Raw genomic sequence first — 24889 nt, forward strand, 5'->3', positions numbered from 1 at the left:
ATGCTAGATAACCATAGCAGTTGATAATGCGTTGTAAAATAACCTAATTAAAACATTTCTTGCGTACGATGAGGAAAAAAAATAACAAAATGAACAGCTCGGTATGTCCCCAGATCCGATGTTGCAAACAAATCAATTAAATGTAGAATTATTTATACTTTTCGTTGTGAATGTTCCACGTCCAAGTATCTCATAGACCGTGAAGTATATTCACGCACTTAGTGAAGGGTATCTTATTGTAATGGATTTAGTATTCCATGTATCGCCGCAATGGCTCAGTTTAGCGCGCTGGTCTTATAAACCAGGGGGGCCGGGTTCAGATCCCTGTCGATCCATCCACGGTCCAGACAGCACAAGGGGCTTCTCAGCTACTCCCGTTCCCCCGTGACATTTCCAACAGTAGTTCGTCAGTTACGAGAGTAGGCCTAATGTAGACCCATCGCCTGTGGTGCACTCTGCATAGTTTGTGACGAGCTATGTGGTCTGTGCTTCTCTTCTGGCGATATCTATGGGCCACTCTCGTATAGTCGGAGCGAATAACGGCAAGTTATAGGTACTGGGGGGGGGGGGGGAGAAAGGGAATAAGAAGAAGAAGAAAATTATTAATTGCCATAACTACATTTCGTCGTTGTTCCTGCAAATCTCCTATGTGCAAAATATACAATATTTCAGTAGGAAGAAAAACATTTATTCATCCTATGGCAGCCGTACATAGGGGATTGTGAATTCTTAAATTTTCGAAAGAAAGAAATATAATTACATATAGGAGATTTTATTTGCTGTATTACTATTTAAGTTATTTAATAGAGCAAAAATCTGAAAATCGATAAATCACATAGGAGTTATTGCAGGAACAACGACGATTTGTTGTATTTAAGTGGACAATATAAAGTGTAACATTTTAACACTTTATGCCACTTTTAAATACCGATTTTTTTTTCCAAATAAAACACATCAAAATGTATAACTAACTATACATTTTATAAATGAAGTCATATGCCTGACGTATGTAATCCAGAAAGAAAATGTTCATAGTTTTTTTTTTCCTGTGTAATGATTTCATGTAGATTAATCTTTTTAATCTTTCATAGCGTTATGAAGATGAACTTGATCATTACGAAACGCATAAAATTTACATTGAGAAAATATGTAAACTACGTGATAATCATTTTTATGCAAGTTGAAATTGCAGTCTGTAACTGTGGTTTGAGAGTTTGATACAACTGTACCCTAAGAAGAAGTGGCCTCTTGGTATTTAAACTACACTGGAATATTGAATGTATGTTACAAATCTATTATTAATACACGAAACAAGAGTTGAACAAAAGATATTTTGATCTTTCAGCACTTCTAAAAACGAGCAGCCATTAATTCTTCTCCAGTTTTACAGAATTCATATTCCATGTCTATGAAATGTATTATCTGTAATTACAGACTTCGTAACACTCAACTCGTCGAAAAACTTAAACTGAATCTACTTTCACAGAGCTTACATTCTCAGTAAAAATCAAAGTGCGATTACATCTGCCCAAGTTGATACGATACATCTAACACTTCGCGGTCTATATCGATGCCTTCAGTCGACTGTGGTCAGTATCGTACTCGTATACAATATTGTACAGAAGACAGCACACACTTTTTATTACAATAATACTGGCATAGAAGTATAAAACTGACACTATCGGTTTCATGTAACGTAAAAATAAACTTAAGAAATTATTTAAATTAATTTTTAAGAAACTGGACATTTAGACAACCCGAAGAATGGGACGTGCAACTCTTAGCTACAAATCCGAATTGTCCCTGGAAATTCGGGGCGAGTGGTAGGCTTACTTTAAGCCGTAACCGATAAATTTCCATTCTGCGCACTGGTGTAGTCATATTGTAAGATAGTTGTGGGAACTAAAATACACGGGCTTGTTTCTTCTCAGATGAACCGAGCACGTGCTTTCCGGAGAAATGTGACAACACTGTTGGTGTCACCACGGTAACGTAAATCAAACCTTAAGGCTGGCCAGGTTTTGGAACGGCCTTTGCAGGAACTGTCGGAGCCGTTCTTTTAACGGCCGAGGTGTAAGTTCACATTGGCCTGTTTGATTGGTGGGATGTGTTGTTTTTACTGTGTCTGCCATCAGCGCCTGGCTTATCTTATCGTCCACACGGGAGTGGAACTTTCTCTAGTGCTGCCCCTACTGGAACATATCTTGCGAACTGCGTTTATTTTGCGATTCGCAGCAGATGCCAGGAGTACTGTAGTCAGTGTAGAACATACTCAGCATGTTCCTCTACTCGTCTTGAAGGTTCTTTGTGCTTTGGTTAAGGACAGCTGGTTGGCCTTAACAAAGGAACAAGAGAGCCGTACTTTCCACCGTGTAACCTATGAGTAGGAAAGTTCATTTTTTGCGTCAGCTGGGTTGAAAAGGAAATTTCGACTGTTCGAAATGCTGTAAGGGGAGGCAGTGAACGCGAAACGAGATATTTTAATGAAGCCCAAGTTTAGTTGGCGATTTCGAAGAGTAGACTCAGGTATAGACGATTAGTCTCTTCCACAAATAATTCGAGAGTGGATATAACAATAGGGTTACCATGAGAAGAAATTCTATAGGAAGACGAGATCTAAAATAAGAGGACATTGTTGAAAAAAAAAAAAAGGAAGACTTTTTAAAAATTGGTATGAACAAAATTAAAGATAAAAATAATGGCTCACCATAGTTTTCTCACTAGTTGCTGGATCAGTATTACATCTGTATCCTACTTATCGGTGGAGCCCACTTTGTGAACAAGAGCTTGAAGAGACAAACTTATATCTTGTAACAGATAACTATGGAACTTCTCACAGGACATGTACTTGAAATTATATTTCGCCATGACTGTCTCCGTTAGCATGCGATTTCGTTCTTTTGTCCATTGAGCAGATATTACGGAAAATACTCTCTCAGCACTTCCATTGTGACTTGGAATAAATAGAACTGACATTTTTAAGAATTCTGATGAAGTTTCAGTGCTCGCAGAACTATTGTAATTGAAGAATTTGCACCATTGTTTATCTAAACTTAAATCTTTATCAAAATTAACTTGATTGGCATATCTTTGTACATTACAGAATAAAATTGATAAAATAGCTTAGAATCATGAATAGTGAAATTTTTAGAGTGTAAGAATTCATTGCATGTCAATAGGTCATCATATTTCGTTTTTTTATGTGCTCCAGTTTCAACCATTGAAAGCAGTTAAATTCTTTCATAGGTTTTCACCATTTGTTTAGATATTCTATGCATAATATCGCACTTCGTTCAATGTTCATATTAATTCTAGTTTAAATGCGAAATGCCGGACATTTCAATTTTTTTTTTTTTAATGCCTGCCGGACAGGATAAAATGATTAAAAAAGAGGACGTCCTCCTTTTGCCGGACGGATGGTAACCCTATATAACAATAACATAATGGATAGCGAGTGGATGTACACCCTTTCGACACAAAATGGTCGCTCTCCTGTAGCGTGAATTGGTCTGTCGTTCGGGTTCACGCGAGATTCACACGGGAAAATATTAAACATCGAGATCCGAGGATGAAATCAAGTCATAGCAGCGATGTAACTTACCTGTATGTCACAAAACGACGTAAGCCCTACGAAGCCTTTATGGCTTAGCGATAGAACTCTTTCTTCTCGTTACAAAGACCGGGCTTCGAATCTGTCAGAGGCGGGCAGAATATAAGGAGCAATTGATGCAGTCTGCACGACTACAAAATGACAAGGCGGGGAAAACAAATACATTACTGTTATCTACGGTTAATTGAGGGGGTAGCCTGACTTCACGGCGATCACAGAGTTTTTGTGTTGCTACACGCATTTTGCCCGCTTGTGCTCTATGTAAAACGCACGCTTGTAAACACGGAGTACACGATGATTTCCGAGGTGGGACAGTCTGTGAACAGCGACCAATTTCCGTGGAGGATCTCGGTTGGAATCCCCTTGCTGCCTTTTTTTCATGTTTGCCGTTAATGATTTTACACTACAGCATGGAGGAGGATGGCTTTGGATAGAGAAGGATGGAAGGGGATAAAGAAGGCTAAGGCCCGACTTTGGGCCGTGATGCCATTGTAGAAGAATGATTTTACAATATCATTACACTTGTTTGTTTTTTCCCTTTGTTTAAATGTATTTTTCACGTATACATACTTATGAGTAGGGCTAGGATTTTGATGACCTATAAATCATGAAAAAATGTCCTAAAACAATGCATTTATGAACTAAAAATATTTCAAAAATGCCCTTAAAAATACTCTAAAAATTGATCTTACATAATTGGCTTTGTAGGAATATTAATATTTAGACTTGTACCAACATTCAAGTTTATTTAATTTTACATAATTTTTCTAAGTAGTATACACTTTAATTAATTATTTTACCTGATGCAGTTCCATGTAGTCCACCACAAGGCCACTCTTACCCGGAACTAACAGAGAGGAGTCTATATTGAAGGGGGTTGGACTTATCCATTACGTGGGGGTGTATTATGTTAAAATGACAAGATTTGTTTAGAAAAACGATTAAAATAATGTACAAAATAATAGATATTAATTTTAAAAAATGTAGAGAAAATATCCAAGGAAATGAATAATATTTTACATTAATAATGGGGATTTTATGGCAAATATTGAATGAAAATATCCGAAAAAAAAAGACCGAATAAAACATAAAATGCTCTTATAAGTTATAAGAGGTAAAAATTTCTAAAAAAAAATGCCCTAACAAATATGTTTTAAAACACTCAGTTTATCACATAACATATAAATACTAAAGCAGCTATGTTTCTGGCTTACTAGAAAAAAGATGCAATTTCATCAAAATTGTAGCCCTAGTTATGAGGTTGAAGACACTGTTTGCGAGAGAAAGGTCTCTCTCTGGTCAGGGATTTATATTAGTCGTTAAAATTAAATTTCCTTGGGGTGAACCGTTAGCCGAACGACACAGTCGGCTTTACACTCCCAATACCCGAGTTTAAAGCTCGACTAGTACAAGTGGATGTTTCGAGTTCAAAAACGATGTTGGCAAGTTTTAGTGTCATTCCAGTCTCAATTCACTATTACCCATAAAATTAAGTAGGACGAAATCGTACTGCCACGGGTCTGGGAGTGATCTCGACGATACATGCAACAAATTAAACGCTCATGAGAGATATTAATAAAGTAGATCTAAGTTCTCTAGTTGCCACAGCTTCCGGAAAGGTCCCGAGGTCACTCAGCCTCCTGTCAAATTCAGTACCGGGCGCCTCTTGGGTTAAAAGACTGTCGAAGCCTGGTGTCGATCACACCGCCTCACGAAAGCGTGGTGGTGTACTCCATTCCCCCCAACCACCTTCTCACGTGTATAGGAGAGATGTCTGTACCTACTTGAGAACTTAGGGATAAAGCACACGCATTACTGAAACAACCTAAAAATGTTCGAAATTACAAGACTTTGACGGAGTTCAGCATAGTGAGAGACATTTGGATCACTGTGTTACAGATAAGAAAGTATCCAGTGCTTTGGAGCTACGCATCGCAAACAAGGAAAGCTAGAAAAGAGCAACCAATTAAAACTGTTATCAAGAGCTATTCTGGATTATACGACTAATTTAAATGCGTGGATATACAGTTCCGTCGGCGAAGGCAAAGGGAGGTTATTTATTTAAATCCGTCAACTAAAGAAGTCTGCTGACCTGGAAATAGTGTATAGTATGGATGGCTGTACACACACGCGTACTTTTAGGGGGACAGCTCGTGGTAAAAAAAAATCCACAGGTTCCTCCTTGTTTCCCTTCTCTTCTGGAACCCACAAATAATTCCGAATTTATTTTTTTTAAATTTTACTCCAAAAATTGTGCACCAAGAGAAAAAGGGACTACGGAAGAAAAATCAGTCGCAGCAGTTTGGAACCGAAGCAAACGAATGTCTGAAGTGTGAAGTAGAAGATACCCAGAGGACACTCACATGACAGAAGTTCTCTCTACTAAACAGAAGAATGAATTCTCTTGATGTAGACCAGCAGATTGAGCAACACGGAATGGATGTAAATCCAGACTGAAATAAAATCTGGAAGAGACAATATTAGAATAGAGATTTCGGATGTCTTGACTCAATTTAAATTCTTCTTAAAATTGAATATGACACATATTGTAAGGGAATAATTCATTACTGATGTTTAAAAAACAAGAGCATAGGGGAAAAACATTATAAGCCCAAATTTATCGATTTCTGTTTTAGATGTTGTGTAATAGTTCAGGTAGTGTAGATTTGTGTAGTGTAATCGTATAGAATAACAATCTCATTAGTCCAAAGAAATTTGAAGAATTATGACCCAAAGGCATTCATTTAGTGTTCTGCCCAAGGGTTTTACAGAATTCTATTAATTACCACTGACCAGGAATGTTCATTCTAAACCATCCAAACATAACTGAATTTCAGTCACAACAGATGAAAACGTTATGTGAGTGGTTATTATTTTAAGTGTTAAGGCTCATTCACAATGAAAATTAAACATAACGTAAGCGTTAACTTAAGAATGTAAACGAATCAAGAAGTCATACCATCATTCACGATGGGAACATAAATACAACAGCAAACATACTTGGTAACCATGGAAACATAACAACGACGCCATTTCCTCATATTCTGTCATATACTTCAGCGCTCCACGATTGTGTTCTGTTTGCAAATCACGTAAGCATATTTTTTTTTTTTGTATGATGACGCAGAATATCTGCATGGAAATATCATATGTACTTCGGTACTTAAAACAAAAATAAAAAAAATAATATATATGATATGCGTAAATCACTTCGTGATTTAAGACGGCGCTTATTCAGTCTGATCCCGGCCAACTAGTCACTGATAACGAGTGCACCTCAGCACATGTGTGGACTTCGGTCCTATGTTCATAGACATTTATGCCGTAGTGTAGAGGGCGGCCACTAGAGGGAACCCAAGAGTTGGAGCTTAATCTGAGACAATTCTGTCCGACGCCGGGGTGGTATCCGGTGTGGCTTAGTGGATAAAAGCATCAGCACGTAGAGCTGAAAACCCGGATTTAAATCCCGGCGCAGGAGAGAATTTTTATCCGTTCCATTACTCTTTCAACGTAAGCATAAGCATGAAAGTTTGGATTTTGCAAACTTTCATGTTAACGTCTTACGGCAATGTTTATGTCATTGTTTATGTGAATCATTGTGAATGATCCCATTTGGTAGCCTGGGCGCAAACTTCTGTGTTTATGTTACGGTTATGTTTAATTTTCATTGTGAATGGGCCTTAACTCATGAAACTGGAACAGAATAAGAAAAAAATCTGTTGGACACCGAGATCTTGGGATGTCTTAACTGGACAGGGAGATTATATTGAGGGTTATAACTGACCAATAGACAGCGAGACATGAAATAAGTTATTATTAATTATTTATGATTTTGGCCTCAAGACCTCAAATTTGTCAACTCCGTGAAAAAAATGCGTTTCGTTGAGATTGTGGCAGACGAGCTCACGGCCCAGCGCTGGCCTTGACTGCCAAAGAAGTATGTAGTGCGAGGAGCTCCACAACAAAGATCAGGCGAAGGAGTTGAAAGTCCGGAGCCAAGGTGAAGCCGCACGACCGAGCGTGGCTGAAGGACGGAAAGGACGCGAAACAATCCCGAGAAAGAAAGAACAAGCCTCCCTCGCTGTCTTTGTTACAAGAATTTCCGATACGTCATCGATGCGTAGGCGAGACAGCAATTCACACGGATGTGATCATTTCCGAAAATTGTGTGCTGCGGTTCCTACAGATTCTAATTGGTGAACAGGTATAAATGAGTCGCCATTACAGTGGTACACAGGGGCCAGTCAGAGTTGATCTGACGTCTGCCGAGCACGTGGTTGTAGAACATGTGCTAGCTGGAAAGCAGCGCTCGCCCTGCTTTGTTTGCTGTCTTTGGGCTTTTCCAACATTTCTACGTGCATCTTCAGCTTTTGTCTAGGAACATTGTCATAAGAAATCTGTATTTAGAAAAGCAATGATCAGTGAACTGTATTTACAAAATGACAAGCCTCATGGTCTAGTGGTTAGAACTGGCTACAATTCATGAGGGCCCGGGTTCGATTTCCGTTTAGAACAGGAATTTTTCCTTAAAGGGAAATGTTTGTGTTCGCCCATGGTCTGGAAACATTGTGAAACTTGGATATCGAAACGAAAACAAACAATGGTATTCTCTAAACTGTTAATTCTGCAGTGCCTGGGAAAAGTGACATAAGTCAATTTCCACAAACCTTTTTTGATAATTTATTGACAACTTACGGAACATCTGCTCGCTTGGAAAAAGAGACTTAAGTATTTTCCCATTACAATAATTCATACAGAAAAAAATCAAATCGACATAAACCAGTGTAAGTTGTCAATAAATTATCAAAAAAAGGTTTGTGGAAACTGACTTATGTCACTTTTCCCAGGCACTGCAGAATTGATGGCTAAGAAGTGATATTTCGTATTTGCAGAAATGGGCATTCAGTTTAACTACATTTTTATTACATCCACACAATTTGGAGAGTTACTCATATTTTGTCCTCGAGTAGAAGAATTTGCGAAGCAGAAAATTATAGAAAAGTTGGGTCTATTTTCAGATAAATTAATTTTTATAACAGTTTTTTTTATTCAGCTGCAAATTTACAGATACGAGGTATCGCTTCTTAGGCATTGGTATGCCTCTTGGCACATGGACGTTAAGAAAAAAACAATCAACAGAAATGTATTTTCTGATAATTCGGAAATATCCTCACTAGATCAAAAACATAGCGGAGGCATCAGAAATGAACTAGGAATCTTAAAATTTGTCGAGAGGTCGAAGCTTATGGGAAGTGTGATGCAACAATGTTAGGCCTTCTTGTCCCGTTACTCCAGTTTCCCCTCTCTACACACCTCGACGAAACGCCAGAGGGACGTCAACGGAGACAGGCGCACGACAAATTGATCGACAAAATAGACCATAATAGGAGAAGAATGGCCACAGCACATTGATAGAATGCCTGCAACACTAATAACAAAAATATCTTTGAATTACAGACCAGTAGGGCGAAGAAACTGGGTAGACATACACTCTGAGGAAATGGAGGTTCTACTAGAAGTTTAAGGACCAAATGCCTGTGTGTTTTCTTATACTGCACACCCAATCTCTATCTTTCAAACTGTGGATTATAATAACAGTTTTTCTGTTAAGAAAACTTACTGAAAAATTAATTTTTTTTTGCAGGAAAAATTACTACAGAATAGATGTATGTATTTAGAACAGTGGGATAGAGTTAGATATTATTTCAGGCCATTCTTCCACATTCCAATAATGTCACTTCATGACCACACTTCTGAATTTTGATCCATTTTCACCTTTTTTCAAGGAAGAAATCTAAGCTCTCCACGCTTGTAGTGAACTCCACAACTGTTCACTAAAAAGGAAGGAATAAGCTGATTGGCCAGTATTAACAATTCCCAATGTTATGATGCAAGTGGTAGTGGTGGTCCCAAGTCAATTTGTTGCGAATTTCAAAGTCAAGAGCATTTTTTAAAATGGCAGCTTTTCCTAAAGAAAATAAAGAGAAAATCTGGATTTTAATGCGTGAACAAGGTGTCACAATTCGTTTAAACAAAATGTAATATTTCCGCAAAAAGCCTGTAAATTATTTCTAACTTTATCCCAAAATTCATTAATCTAGGTGCATTCAATTGGAGTATTTTTTTCTCTTACAAAAAATGTGATTTTTCACAGCAGAAAAATTGTTATATAATCCGCAGTTTGAAAGATAGATTGGGTTTGCAGTAAAAACTTCATTTTTAACAGATATTTGGTCCCTATATGAACATCAGGGTGTTTCATATAAGGACAGGAGTGAAACATCACTTTTGAAGGAGTGTCCTTAACTTTTGGAAAACTGTATATTGAGAGGAGCGGAACAGACCATTGGACCCATGCCTTGTGTTTGATATACAGTATCCTTTGTTTAAATTGTGCGTAGTTAATTTATAGTACATTTTAATCTCTTACTTTTGGGTCATATCTAGCCACAATTTTATATATATATATATATATATATATATATATATATATATATATATATATAGTGATTATATAGTGATAGAAGATGTTGGGATTGAATTTGGTCCATTGCTGGTGGAAAAGATAAACATTTAACTATTCGATTGTTGGATTTATTTTCATCGTGAGCTAAAAAAGAACCAGGGTAAGAAAAGTACTATTTTCGTCTAGGGTTGCTAAAATGGTTAAATCCACGTGACAGAACCCGGTCATATCTTAATGCAGAGTGAACCGAAAGTACAGTAAAACCTGGTTAATACGTACCAGCTTATAACGCTATCTCGTTCAATATGCTCTTCTCATACGGTTCCTGGACATTTAATATATGTATAATTTTACCCTCTTGTAACGCTTCCAAATCCCACTTGTGCTTTCATCGGATCGGAAATTAGTGTGAAATTTCGTATAAATTGCGAAACTTGTGTTTTAAAGGCGTGCTGAAGTAATATGTTGCTGTAGCAGTACTGAGGGCCATTGCACCACGAATATAATACAAGAAATAAATTTCGCCTTCTACCTGAAGGAAAAAAAAACCGGCAGCACTGTCGGAAGTTGTATTTACCGGCACTTTTCTTTGTATGAAATGATTTTAACACTCAAAAGTCTCCCTGTTAATACATTCCTGTAATTTCTGAAAAATTTAGTCATCCTTTGAATTTTGTGGCGTGTGCATGCAAAATGGCAAAGCGGAAATCTGTCTATACGTGAAAAATTACATTAGTGTTGCTCCTAGCGGTGTACCAAGTGAAGTTATCAATAATCTTAAAAGTCTGAGATTTGCCGATAATTATTTGGGAAATCTCAGACTTCGAGTGACATTTATTAGGACTATTTCGTCAATAAAATAAAATGTAAATAATATTATATCCCTAAAATTCAGACATTGTGGATTCGAAATAGATGAATAACGATTACTGCAATAAAGAAATTGAATGCTATTCAATAATGCCACTTGAGAAAAGCGAAATATAGGTTTAAAAATGTTAATTACGTGTACTGCGCTCTTCTCCTGTTATTGTAACAGAAATACTGCTGAAATCATAATTTAATTTAAACATTTTATAGTATAATTACAGATAATCTGATTAATACGTTAATTAAATGAACAATTGTTATGAAGGAGTGTCATTTTCTTTAGATACAATGTAGGCCTACATGGAGTTAGAAAATGAAGATGTAGATGTGGAAGTAGGATTTCGCACTTTACTTAGTACAATGGATTCATGCTCATCGATTTATGTGAAAACAGTTGGCGACACTGACTAAACAAAAGCACGACCATGCGATAAATTGATAGTGATAAATCGAGCTTCAGAAATTATCGCGATGTATGACTGTGATTGGTTGGAATTCAAAATTTCATTACACTTCATTGGCCGAAAATAGAATGACGTCGTATAAACAAAATATTCTGTAGTTACTTGAACCGCAGAGAAAAGTTATCATTCATTATAGCTGTACAAACATACGGCAAACAACAGAGTATTTTCATATGAAATGAGTTCGTATTTGCACTTTGCACTGCAACTAATGCAAATATAATAGGATGAAGTAGTGTCTAAATTGTTTTCCCCATTTCATAAATCATTTCCCGTCTAAAGCGCTGTCCCGTTTATAACGCTTTAAGGTCACTGTCCCTTGACAAGCGTATTAACAGGGTTGTACTATATATCGAAAAACTTGCACATTTATTGGTGTATTGGATCACAGTAATCGCGTTAACTGTATGAGGTATCAAACTTTGTTGCAAGCTGTTAGAAGTAATCGTGTAATACAGTATTTCAAATAACGTGGTTGGTGCAACACAAACCTCTGACGCCGCTCTGGGTATGTCTTCAAGTTTCTCCCACGTTATTTTTTGTTACTGTTTCTGTAATCATTAGCTTACTACCGCACCGCTTCCTTGAAGTTTGACCAGCGCAGCGGTATCTGGATCTGGCTTTTCCCATTCCTTCAACCTATCCAAACTAATAGTATCGCCACGTGCTCTCTCCATTTCCACTTCATTTGCCGATTCAGTTCTCCTGTATGCTTTTGCTGGTCCCCATTTAATCATGTGTTACATATCCTGTGGCCTAATGAGATGTTGACGGTCTTCCTGTACATTTCCTCCGACACACTTGCAGACAATCGTTATCGGAATTGCTGTGTAGATAAGTGAGGTAGACTAGTAAATTACAGAACACAGAAATCGTAAGGCATTCCAGTTCTATACGTAACATTGCGTACATCGTTCCTGGTTTCTCATTTTAATGCTACACGTGAGGTTGTTGGAGCCAGATGTGGCTTTAATCACGGAACTGCCTCTTTTAAGAATCCGAAGCTCGGCCATCGTTATACAAGGTGGGATATTTAATATCTGTAAACACCGGATGTGATATACTTAAGAAAAACAATCGTAAGATAGTCACGTGACCTGTATCTAGAAAAAATAAAAACTCTAGTGGGTTTTAATTGATTACTACACGATTAGAAGAAATAAAGTACTCTAATACAATAAAATATTGACTTACTAAAATTCAATTTCATTCGATGTTAGCTTCACCAAAACGTTTGAACCGAGCCGTCATTTTTAGTTGACTATGTGGTAAACAAATGACGATCGCAAAGCATGTTTTATAGTACCGTAAAGAATTTGCACTTTGAAATGATGACAAAGAATGAAACAGATGTTGAGAAAGTGATAAAATTGTAGCGATTAACAGCCATGATTGGTTGAAACCAGGGTTTAAGCTAGAAAATAAATAATTGTCGCAAAAATACACAATTGAAAAATTATGTTTGTGCAATATTCTAAATAACTGTACACAAAGATAAAATTAATAAGGATGCAAAAACAAAAAAGTTACGTAATTTGTTTCTTGGAGTTTTATTACTTTCAATCTGTCTTACCACACTCTAGATATAGTCTGTTTATGTAAGTAAATCAATAGACGTTGGTATGTATGTTTAGTAACATAGCAGGTGGAACATACGTTCGACTCGTAGAAGTTTCGTTGTAGCATCTTTCGGAAACAATGTTAATACTGATCCGAAACTTTCTGATACACCGACGTTTCGAGAGTATTCATTTTCCTCGACTTCATGGTTAACTGGTGATTAGGGGGATATCGTGCACATCGCCAGGAAAGCTTCAGTAGTTAATACTGGTAACTGTATTCTTTACTTTTCCTTTCTTAACCGGACGAGCGGATCTGTCGTCCCTTTTATGGGAAACAATGCTAACTGTATTCCTTACAACCCAAAATAGTTGCCAGTTGAAATTCCTGGAATCCAGACAAATCGGTAATAAGTTAATCTTCCAAAACTCGCAAAATAAAGTGACATCTTTGGGATGTTGCTGGTTTAATCTTGTGGATTTTGAAAGTTACGAAGACTCTGATCGATATGCTGGTAAAGCGTATCCGCAGTGTGTACTGTGTCCAAATTTGCATGAATCCTAGAAGGCTTGCTTTGGTTTCTAATATTTCGTCAGTCGAGAAATTTTCAGGCGTGCTTCTTAGTCCGAAATTATTTCCTACATTTCATTACCAGATTTCTGAGAAGGAATCAAGGCAGATGGAACATTGGATCTCTGACACTAGAGGAACTTCAGTAAACTGACTTTAGAATACAGCCAGAACTCATCCTGGTCGTAATATGGCTATGCTTCTGGTACTATGTGGGTAGTATGTGAAAACATTATACAAAGCATAACTTTCCAGTTCTCTTCTGGATTAAATGACTCAAACACTAGTTGTACGGTAAGGTGCAGTAAAATGAAACTACTAAATACATGTCGAAAGATTTAGTGACAGATGTACTTGTGTACGTTGTTCCATTTCACAGTGTTAGTTTATCTATTACTACAGATATGCTTCATTTTTATTAACGTGAAATTTAGTTTGCTTTGCAACTGTAACAGTTAAACAGGATCTGCTTCAATTAGCTGTGATGAAGGTGAATGACATCCAGAGGAGCCCCAGTAGTTGCGGGTTGGGGCTGCGATAGGTCTTGTTTTCCTCTTTGACATCATTTGTATTTATGGAGTTCATTGAGTAATGAGCCTCAAATGAAATGAAACGTTCCACAGGATGTAAATTTTACAGCGTTGTGTCTGTGCATAAGCATTAGATTGAATAATTTAAAGATAAGGAACATAACAGATTATTCGGAATACGGTCATCATTCTTTGAATTTTTTTTTTTTTTTGTGCATCTTTGAGAAGTTCGTATTCATGTTTATTTATAAAGTAAGAAAAATCTCTAGTATATTGCAAGGATGAAACTTAAAACAAACCTCGTTTTATGTAAGTTGAATAATGTTTATCTCCATTATTCGGATTTCGATCAGTCGAATTTCTTTGTTTCTGAAAGTAGATGCGTTACTTCTTGAGGGAGCTGTTACCAGAGTTCTTTCTCCAAGAAAAGACAGATCTTGGAATGGAGATCAGGTGTACTAAGTAGGAAGAGCTGAGGGTTGTTAATATCTTTCAGGAGTGGAATGATTACATATTGCATACCTTTTGTAATTATTATGTACCACATACCGGTATTATTTAAAACAACGTCGAAGTATATGTCCTAGTGAATGGTGCAACCATACCGACTTTGTAGGATAAGTTTTAATATTTTGCATAAAGTAATACCAAACATATCCATTTTCACGCAAGTTGAAGGTGTTTGTGAAATTTTTCATAATTTTGGGATTGTTCAGCTGTATACCAAATTTGTCATAAAACTGCTTCAATGTCTACTTACATTTTCTCTTGTATTGTGCTAAATAATGCATGACCGTACTTTTGAAAGAATAAAAGCTTAGATTTGGTTCTTGTTGCAATTTGTAACGATCCTATCCAAGAGAATTTCTTTACTTTTCTACCAAAAATCTAAGGTAAATCGAATCACAGGAATCTATAATATTTTCAATATTAAATCAGGAATAGAAGTAAGTTTGTCTATTTCTGAATAAGGCACCATTGCTTTATTTTGTCCTTGAGAGCAAACTAGAATTTATAAACTTTCTATAATCTTGATGTTGTATTGATGATGACATCCATTTGGGTATGAGCAAATTAAAATTGCTGTGAAAATTATGTTGAAGATGAAACAAAATTCATATTTCCTGCAGTTTGACCATATAGTCAGTATTGTGAAAATAGAATTAATTTATAAGCTACATCCTGGTAGTGGTAGTTGTTTAACCTGAAACATAAGCTGTTGGTACATCCATGTCGGTGATTCCCAAAGTGTAAGGTGGTTCTCCCCCCCCCCCCCCCCCCGAGATGGCTGATCTCGATTCACTATACTTGAAAATACACGATTTTTTTGGTGTTGAGGGAGGGGAGAGATGTACTGCTGATTTGAGAACTGAAGTAATCCTTGAGGTATAATGTGGGCAGAAAGAAGAACTTCCATTATTTTGGAATGTATTTACAAAAAAAAAAATAGAAACGGTTATTATGTTCAGCATTTTTGTTTTTTTCCATACCTAAATGGATCATTGTATATTGTGTGAAATGCACTGTTTGAGCACTGAATGTATTATTCCTGTTTCAGGTTGCAAGATCAAGGCCTTGAGAGCAAAGACCAACACATACATAAAGACTCCAGTGCGAGGGGAAGAGCCAGTGTTTGTCGTGACTGGGCGCAAGGAAGACGTTGCCAAAGCCAAGCGGGAGATTCTGTCAGCAGCAGAGCACTTCTCGCAGATCAGAGCATCTCGCAAGAACAACTTGGGGGGCGGAGGTCTGGGGGGTGTGGGAGGCAACTCTACAGCACCTCCCGGACCTCCAGCAAACGTCCCCGGCCACGTCACAATCCAAGTCCGAGTTCCTTACAGAGTCGTGGGCCTTGTGGTGGGTCCAAAGGGTGCGACCATCAAGCGCATCCAGCACCAGACCCACACCTACATCGTGACGCCCTCGCGAGACAAGGAGCCAGTCTTCGAGGTGACAGGCCTGCCAGAGAGTGTGGAGACTGCAAGACGTGAGATAGAAGCCCACATCGCCATGCGGACTGGGAACGGCACACTGGCCGGGAGTTTAAGCAGTGCTGCAGGACTTGCCGGCACACTTCTGGGGAGCACCGGCCTCATTGACGACTCCCCAGATCTGCTGGCTTCTCTGTATAAGTCTGGCCTTGGCTCGCTATTCAGTTACTTGGACAACAGCCTGGCACCAAATACTCCTGTTTCAACAGCTGGACTCGCAGACTCCACTGTGCCACTGACTTTTCCAACCATGACGTCATCAACTGGCAGCACCGGCGCATTCTCTTCCTCTGGGTCTTGCAGCTCTTCTTCTAGCTCGTCCGGCTCTGGTGGACAAGGCAGTCGCTTGGGGGATTTGGTGTCTATCTGGAATGGCAGTTTGGACCGTGATGAAGGGCTTGGAGAGTCTCCATCGTTTGAGACAGCCACAGCTCCTTCCAGCATCTGGTCCTTCCCATCAGGCGGTTCATCTGTACCGGCAACTCGACCATCCCCTGCGGCATCTGTGTCCCCTACCGATTCGCTGACAAGTCTGGGTAGTTTGGGAGGACTGGTAGGTGGCGGCAGTGGTGGTGCCGGGAGTGGTGGTCGGCGTGACTGCCTCGTTTGTGGAGAGAAGGAAGTCGATGCAGCTCTGGTTCCGTGCGGACACAATCTGTTCTGCCTGGACTGCGCCAATCGGGTGTGCGATGCAGACTCCACTCCGCTCTGCCCTGTCTGCCAGCTGCCCGTTGCACAGGCTATTAGAATCTTCTCATAAGATATAAACAACAAAATGAAGTAACGCTAGCATTTTCATTTCCATTTGTTACATTGTTCTTAATGCTATATACTCTAAAGAATCCAGACTGATTGACTGCAGCATCTAGGGTTAAGAACGAAGTCATCTGGAGACACAAACCAGCTTTTGACAGAATGTATCAGTGCCAGCGGGGTCCGGATAAAAGGAAAAAATTTTATACAACGAAAAGAGTAAATTAAGTAAATTATTTAAATCTATATTTTATGTTAAAATATTTTTGTTTGAATGTTTAAGTTTTTGAGTGTATGGAGTGTGATTTTTCCCTTTGCCCCAATACAATATTCGGGTACATTCTGTGGAAAGCTGTCTCTTGTCATTAATAAGGAAATAATAATAATAATAATAATAATAATGCATGCCACCACCCCCATCCCCGCCCCAACACATTAATAACGTGTGGGGAGATTCATCCAAAAGAAGAGTGCATACATAATATATTAATAATATTAATAATATCACACATTTTAAGAGTATTATGAAATATTTTAACGAGATTTAGATTTTTGTATTATGTGTATGTGTGGATGTGGATGTAGATTTAACAGAGAGAAAAAAATTCTTAAAAAAAGACATGTTGACTAGAAATCTCTTGTGAGATGTTCTTTTATTTCTTATATTTTTTCTTGTGTGGGGAATTCCAGTTGAACTTGTAGGCAATTCTCATTATTTAAACGATAATAAAAATCAGCACTCGGTCAGACAGAGGACAGGATTCCACTAGCTCTGGCTGTGATTCTTAAAACTGCCATTGGCAGCGCTAGTATTGCGTTGCATCCTCCATTCTTAAAAGCGGCTGTTGTAAACCGTTCAGTATCCAAAGGGGGGCAGGATTCGATTATGATTACTATTATGTATTATTACTATTATTATTACCACTGTCATGGTCTTCTCGCCACCGCCCATCAGATCATTGCCATGCTCGCCTGCATTACCATGACCATCGCCATTTCATCTATTATAGGAGTGGAGGTAGAAAGTCAAGCTAAAAGGAGTCATTCCTTGTTATTGCCTGGATATTTATGAAGAGACATATCCCTTGTTAGCCGTGTGTTGCTTGTTCTGTTTTCATGTGATATAGCCATAAGTTATTGAAGAGTATTAATTATCAAATTATTTATCTAGAGTATCCTTAACATTTATTCTCTTAAGAAATCAGGCATTGCTGTATGTAGTTAGTATTGCACATCACCTTGCGACTGACAGATGATTGGCTACATACATGGCATGCACATTATTTAAAAATAAGCTAATTTAACAAAAAGAAAAACTGCTCAATTACTTAACGGATGACTCCCTCATTTGCTCTCCGCATTCCAAAGAGGCGGTGAGGAGATTTTTGCGTACTAATGTTGTAATTGTTCTCTCTCAAGTTCTTTTTTTTATAATACAAATGATATAAACTAAGTAATTGCCACCCTTGTCCTCTGCCTGGCTGAGATGTGGCGTGCCTCACAAAAAGTTTCAGTATTTGTTTTTATTATTATGATTATTATTGATGTTCGAGAATAATTGTATATTATTTTTTTGGCATGTGTGTAGCTGTACCCTGTGTAAGATTTATTATCAAAGTGACAACAAAGGAGAAAAGAAGTTCACCATAGTAAATGTACAATATCTTTTTGTTTTCTTTCATGGTAATTTAAACATTTTTTATTTTTTTACATTTTTCATGATAATTATTACAGTAGTATCGAGTACATGTAAATTAGTTTTGGGGTTGGTTGTAAATATTGCAGCCGAGATTCACTACCTCTGAACGGGTTGTTCAGTGTCGCTTTTGGATTCTAGTGCTTGCGCAGAGTTGCATGCCTTGGGGAAATTATAAAATATTTTGATCGTGGAGAATGCGTTTTTGAAATTTAAGAGTTGCATGATTTATTGCCAGCCCCTTGGAATGATGCTTAGCATTATAGACAATTTTTGCATTTTTCTAGATAAATTTCAACTATAGAAACAATTGCAAATGGTATACTGTGGCAAATTCTTTCTCCCCTTGATGAGTTTGCACAATATTTAAGATACATTCAGAGTAGTAGTTTAGTGTTTTTCTATTTTATTATGATCCTATATATATATATTATACTATATATTATATATGATGTAGCTATAAAGAAATATTAGTGACACTGGAGAAGTTATTTTTTATGTTAGTCTGCTCAAAATGTGACAGGCCCAGAGTGAACTTTTCATTTGAGACTGCAGTGGCCATCTTGGATTCGATTTGAGTTTTGAAAAGCTCTCGTTTTGTCTTCCTAGGGGTCAGGTTGAAGAAAGCCTCCATTGCATTTTTTTAATTTTTTTTTTCAGATATATATATATCGTCGTTTAGTTTTAGGAAGAAATTTGGAGACATCGGAGGTTTAATTTACGAGATGTAATGCATTTCTTGTTTCTCGAACAGTTTAACTTAGAAAGATTGTTCTGAATAAATATACTAAAAGTTGATGGAGGGAGATTGCATATGTGAGTGTTGGTAGACCCATGGATAGTGCTGCTACCTTCAATCAAAGTGTGGAACTAGTTTCAATGCAATAATTAAAGTGCAGGATCTCTGTATGCAAATAATTTAATTTAAAGAATAATAGATGTTTTAAAAGAATTGTTAGTGGTTCTGTCGCGTTTCTTAAAGTGTTACACTTCTTTTTTGTTTGGTCTGTCAACAAACCGGATCCGATGTCAGCTCGATGGGACGTTAAGTCAGAAGGTTCTCCAACTCCCCTCCGCTTATAAAATAATACTATTAAGGGGGGTTGTTGGGAGAAGGAGGAAAACTGTAAATGCAACTAGCTTTTGACTGAAGAGGTGTCAACATTTAGCGTTGTTATCATTCTTAATGTGTAAAAAGGTCCAGGCCTAATTATATACTATAATATATTTAAAAAAATAATTTGAAATGTTACGTCGTGTTTTCCAGCTCGGAAGCACAAAATATACATAACATTTATTTATAATATATAATAATATAATAATAAATCTTAGACATCTGATTTTGTTGACTCCTTACCGGAAGCAAAGGACCGATCTGCTGCAGCTGCTAAGGGAATCAGCGGTCTCGGCCCTTCGAGTGAATCACCATCACCACGTTCTGCCTTGCAAAATTAATATTGAAAACAACATTTTTTCTAACTCTGAAAGCAATAATTAATAGTGATGCTGCAACAGTTCGGTCTTTAGCGACTGGTATCAAGGAAACAGAAAAAGAAACCTGCTCACCATTAATACATTAACAAATACTTCTATTTAGTATGTTTGTTGTGTGTGTGAATGTGTAGACTGTTACAAGAAGTATCATATAGTGTAGGTCTTGTGTTTGGAAACCTGGGCTCAAAGTCGTACTGTGTGATCACATAGTTAATTTACAGTTCAAATCCTTGTAGAGTACTACTTCTAAAAGCTATGCGAGAGTCATCAGCGCACAAAACTGTCAGGACGTTGCAAAGGCAGTAAAGTTGTTGTTGCACCAAGCCTAGTTTTAAAAACACAAGATCGACAGGAATTATGCCAAGTGTTTTGTATTGTAACGCTGCCTTACAACAGGGGACAGGAAATTTGAAGACCTTTTTGCTGTTGGCTAGAAAAAATAAAGACGTGGATGTTCCATATTGACTGAGTGGACAGGTCGGAAGGTCAGGAATCTCGATTTTTAAGTTGAGTAGCTTGTTGATCACAGTAAACCCCACCGAGACGCTCTTGGTTTCCACGTGTCTCCTTGTTTTCCAACACGTGACAATATCCATACGGAATCGTTTCCTTCCCTGTTTATTGCAGAGTGGCATAAGAGCGGTTGAAGTGTTTATATTTGAATTATGTTTGTTTGATCTTGAGAAAATTCTATTACATATTTCCCTATTTTTTTATATATCATTTGCTTATATTCCTTCACATTAGCACAGCGACAAATACACACACACATCCCATATCAAAGCTTTACTGTGATTTGAAAGACTGATTATGTGTTTTTTTGAAAAAAGAAACAAAGCTAGAAAAATAAAAAAATGGGAAAAATTGCCAATGATTGTGAAAAGAGGGAGTATGGCTCCTCACACCAAGTGGTCGACTACATCTTCTGTGTTAATACAAACAGCAGCCTCACTTTTGCAATTGTGTCAAGTACATTAAAAACCTAGATTATTAAAAAAAGGTTAAAAAAATCCGCCAACAGCAAAGACGGGTCAATTCTTTTCTGCTTAATGGCCATTAAAATACCGTAACATTTTATATTTATAACAGTAATAGTTGTATTTGTACTATTCCAGTTTTGACAAAAATACTAGTATTACACTAAGTGAAGTCTTTTTTTATGTATGAGTCATGCATGACCAAGAAATGTTTGATGGCGACACTCAACACTCGAGACAGCCACACTTGGTGGATTAGACGGCACTTTGTAAAGCAGGGCACATTTCTTTGTCTAACATGAACTCGTGTACTCCAATAAGGCGTGATCAAATGAAATTGGTTTGTTTCTCGCGTTGGAACCAGTATTAGCTGGTTCGAAGTCGCTTGTGCCAGACTTTCTAAAGCACTTCCATACCCATCGGAATAAACCTGGGTGGTCAGTGTAAAAAATACTTGTGAAATCTCATTCTAAGATGGTTATGGTGCAAAGTCTGTCCACAACGGACAGAGTAGGGGTAATTAAAGTTTCTCAGTTCCAAAAACTATCAACCTGCTGAAATTCACAAGCGATCAAGAACAGAAACTGACGACAGGTGTTTTCTTGTGTATTACCTAACTTGTGTCGTGTGAGTGACGTTCAGCAGAGCATGCAGTGAATACATTGGGAGATATCCACTGTATAGCCCGGGATTTTAGCCGTGCGACTCCGTGTTCGGACTCTACAGAGGAAGCAGAATGGCTTTGTGGATGGCACTGGAGCATTGGTCAAACTCTTGGAAAACTCCTGGACGCACACGTTGATCTTGACATTTAACGTTCATATTTGCATCTTCGGGTAACATTAAGAGGTTTTAACATAATATCCAATAGAACTGCAATTCACATTCTAAAAAAAAAAAGAGTATGGACGAGTTTCATTTGGTGACGTCTCAAGGTTTTCAAAGCTGGTTAATTAGTCGTTGTCTTTTATATCGGATGGGGGAGGGAAGAGGTCGGTGTGGACCACAGAGGTGCCAGATTCTATGCAATAATTTGGGATCTGTATGCTCTCGTAGCATCTGACTGAACGCTTTCTGTCCTGAACGCCTCTGCTCTCCTGGTTCTAGTATTTTCCCTCTCATGATTGTACAATGCTGATCATGGTAGTCGTAGTTGTTAGTATAATATATTAGAGCAGAGTATGGGTATAAAGCAAATGGCTTATGTGTTTTTTGAGGTGCATTGTTGTGGAAGCAAGTTTGCTTGTTCAGATTTAATATAATTATGGAACTGGAGAGATGTTTTTTGTGTAGGAATCAGTATAATGTTTTTTATTCTTGATTTTTATATAATATATATAAATATATATAAACTTTTGGAGAAACAGTAACTAATGTTAGGTTTGGGATGGAGGTCTGAATTGATTGTATGTGTGTATGTGTGAGAACATGCGCATCGAGGTAAACAAATTCAAATCACTACGTAATAATTTATTGTGAACCGCAGATTCTAAATGAATCGGGTGCCAAGTGTATTGTACACATTTGATAGAAGTCCCAAGCCTGGCAGTGTTGTTCATCTCTGAATTTTGTAGTCTATATGATCTGAGGGTTGCGCGCGCCACACCCCCCGGCCTGACGACAGGAGGCCCCGCGAACCCCCTCCACCAGTTTGCTCAACACCCCTCGTTTCCTCCACCATTCCAATATGCAATACTCTGGACCGAGGAGTGAGACATCACGGGGCGTGCCCCCCGCGCCGGAACCTGCTCCGATCGGGGGATGGGTCCGCGCAACTCGGTATATTGTTGTGAGTCTGGTAAAGAATGCATATGTCTTCATGGTATAAGTAACATATACTTACACTCATTTACATATAGAATAAGATTAATCTTTCATAATATATCTATTAAATTACACATTGAAAAGTTATTATCCCCTCCCCTCATATGCTCAGTATAAAGAAAAGTATTTGCCCATTTTAAACTCAAATCCAGAACTATCAGGGTTGTGTGTGTGTGTTTTAAATATTTTACAAAAAGTTTACGTATTTAAATGAAAAAAATGTTTAAGAAATCATACATAGGTTTGTTTATTTGGAGATGTGTTTATACCCAAAGAGAATAATAAATATACTCAGCCTAAATATCTTAGATAGTTCCATGCAAAATTCTTCACATATATTTTTATTATACATGTTTTAATGTGCGTAAGATAATCTTTGAACAAATGTATTTTGAAGTTCCAACATATTACCTCCTTTTTGGGTAAAAGAGTACTTAAAATAATGTATGTTAATTTTTTCATGTTTGCTGATATTTTATTTTTCAGACTTGTGAATAAATGATTCACTAGGAATGATTCTCTAGAAAATAAATCGTATTTGTAACTGAACACGCCTGTTAACGATTTTCGTTTACACCTTTGCGTTCCTTTCCACACCCTATCTTGCCGCCATTCCATATCGACTGTTCGTCCATCTTGATGTAGCTCTGCCTGCAGGAAACGTGGCAGCAACGTATTTGGCTTACACTCTTGCCGACAAACGAACAGCTTTAGCTTGTGCTATGACACAGGTGAAGAGAAATTTCCAGAAATTTACCTGATTATTCCGTTACATCAGTTCCCGTTGCCGTGGCAACCCCCTAGCGTTGGTAGAAGTTCTGCGGAACGGAAGCACGTTTAATACTCCAGCCGCTCTGTCTGTACACTCCGTGAATTCAGAGCAGGTAGCCGTAGCTATCAATCGTGGTAAAATCCTTCAACTTGTAGGAACTTCGTATAGAACAAATGGAATTATCTAAATAGGGAATATATTAATTCATTGCACCAAATCAAATTAATGTTTCTAAGATACTCTTTACTGTAATAATCAGAGACCGGAAGTTTAAGCATTATGAATAATTAAAATAGGCAGGCAAAAAGGCCTCATAAATAGCTCAAATAGGCAGGCAAGAAGGCATTATAAATAGCTAAAATGCGCAATAAAAGGCAATTACAAAAGCCTTTCACTACACCCATTTATTTACTAGATTACACTATTCAATAACTCGATCGTCATATTTGAAAGAACTTTAAAATTTTAAACAAAATGCTAGTGTTGTACTTGACACAAAAATGAAATGTTTTTAAAAGGCCTATGTATTGCAATATCTTATTCGTTGCACACGACAACCAAATGTTTTTTTTTTAAGTTCTCTGGGGTCATACTACAACAAACGTCGCAATGAAAACTGAAAGAAAAATAACGTTAGACCCGCACTCATTGTTGTCTTGTCAAATAAACACAAGCGATAATCAAAACGCTTACTGTTACACATTTTTGCACGGCAGCACTCATTGTTCCAAAGAGAATATGAGCTGACTGAAAGACAATAATATACATTCGGTGAAGTCACTGTAGCCGTTATAGAAATAAATTAAAATATACATGTAGGCAATTTTTAATAATAAATTAATAAATAATAGATAGTCAAATACAGGCAAAAAAAGCATTTAGTTTGTAAATTAGGCATTTATATTTAAAAAGGCAGAAAAGGGCAACATAAAACTGTGACGTTTCAATCACAAAGATGTAATTCGTACAGATTTACTTTCAAAATGAAGATAGGTATAACAGATTTAAAAAAGGCATTCTGACAAAGTTCCGGTCTCTGGTAATGATACGAAATTATCGACGATCGTCTAGAGCAGTGGTTCTCAAATTTTTTAAAGACACGACCCACTTTTTCGATCCTGACTACCATACCTGTACTTGAACCTCATTCGGAAAAAAAAAAAAAAAAAAAAAAAAAAAAAAAAAAAAAAAAAAAAAAAAGGAACCCTGTAAAATCTAAAACGGTAATTTTACTAGAAACCAGTAGATAGCACCCAATTTCTAATGAATGGTATCTGCAAGACGATAAATCTGAATGTGCAATTCTATTTTC

At 37.4% G+C, this 24889-nt stretch overlaps 1 protein-coding gene across 1 annotated transcript in view; it reads left to right on the forward strand.

Moving 5' to 3' along the window:
- Nucleotides 1-21454, forward strand: part of LOC138708953 (RNA-binding protein MEX3B) — a 93134-nt gene extending 71680 nt beyond the window's left edge. The window contains exon 2 of the mRNA XM_069839342.1: nucleotides 15629-21454. Coding sequence (XP_069695443.1) covers nucleotides 15629-16821 — 1193 coding nt within the window. The 3' untranslated portion in view covers nucleotides 16822-21454. The remainder of the gene's footprint in view (nucleotides 1-15628) is intronic.
- Nucleotides 21455-24889: the final 3435 nt, after the last annotated feature.

The sequence above is a fragment of the Periplaneta americana genome, chromosome 11, assembly GCF_040183065.1.
Source record: "Periplaneta americana isolate PAMFEO1 chromosome 11, P.americana_PAMFEO1_priV1, whole genome shotgun sequence".
Taxonomy (NCBI): Eukaryota; Metazoa; Arthropoda; class Insecta; order Blattodea; family Blattidae; genus Periplaneta; species Periplaneta americana.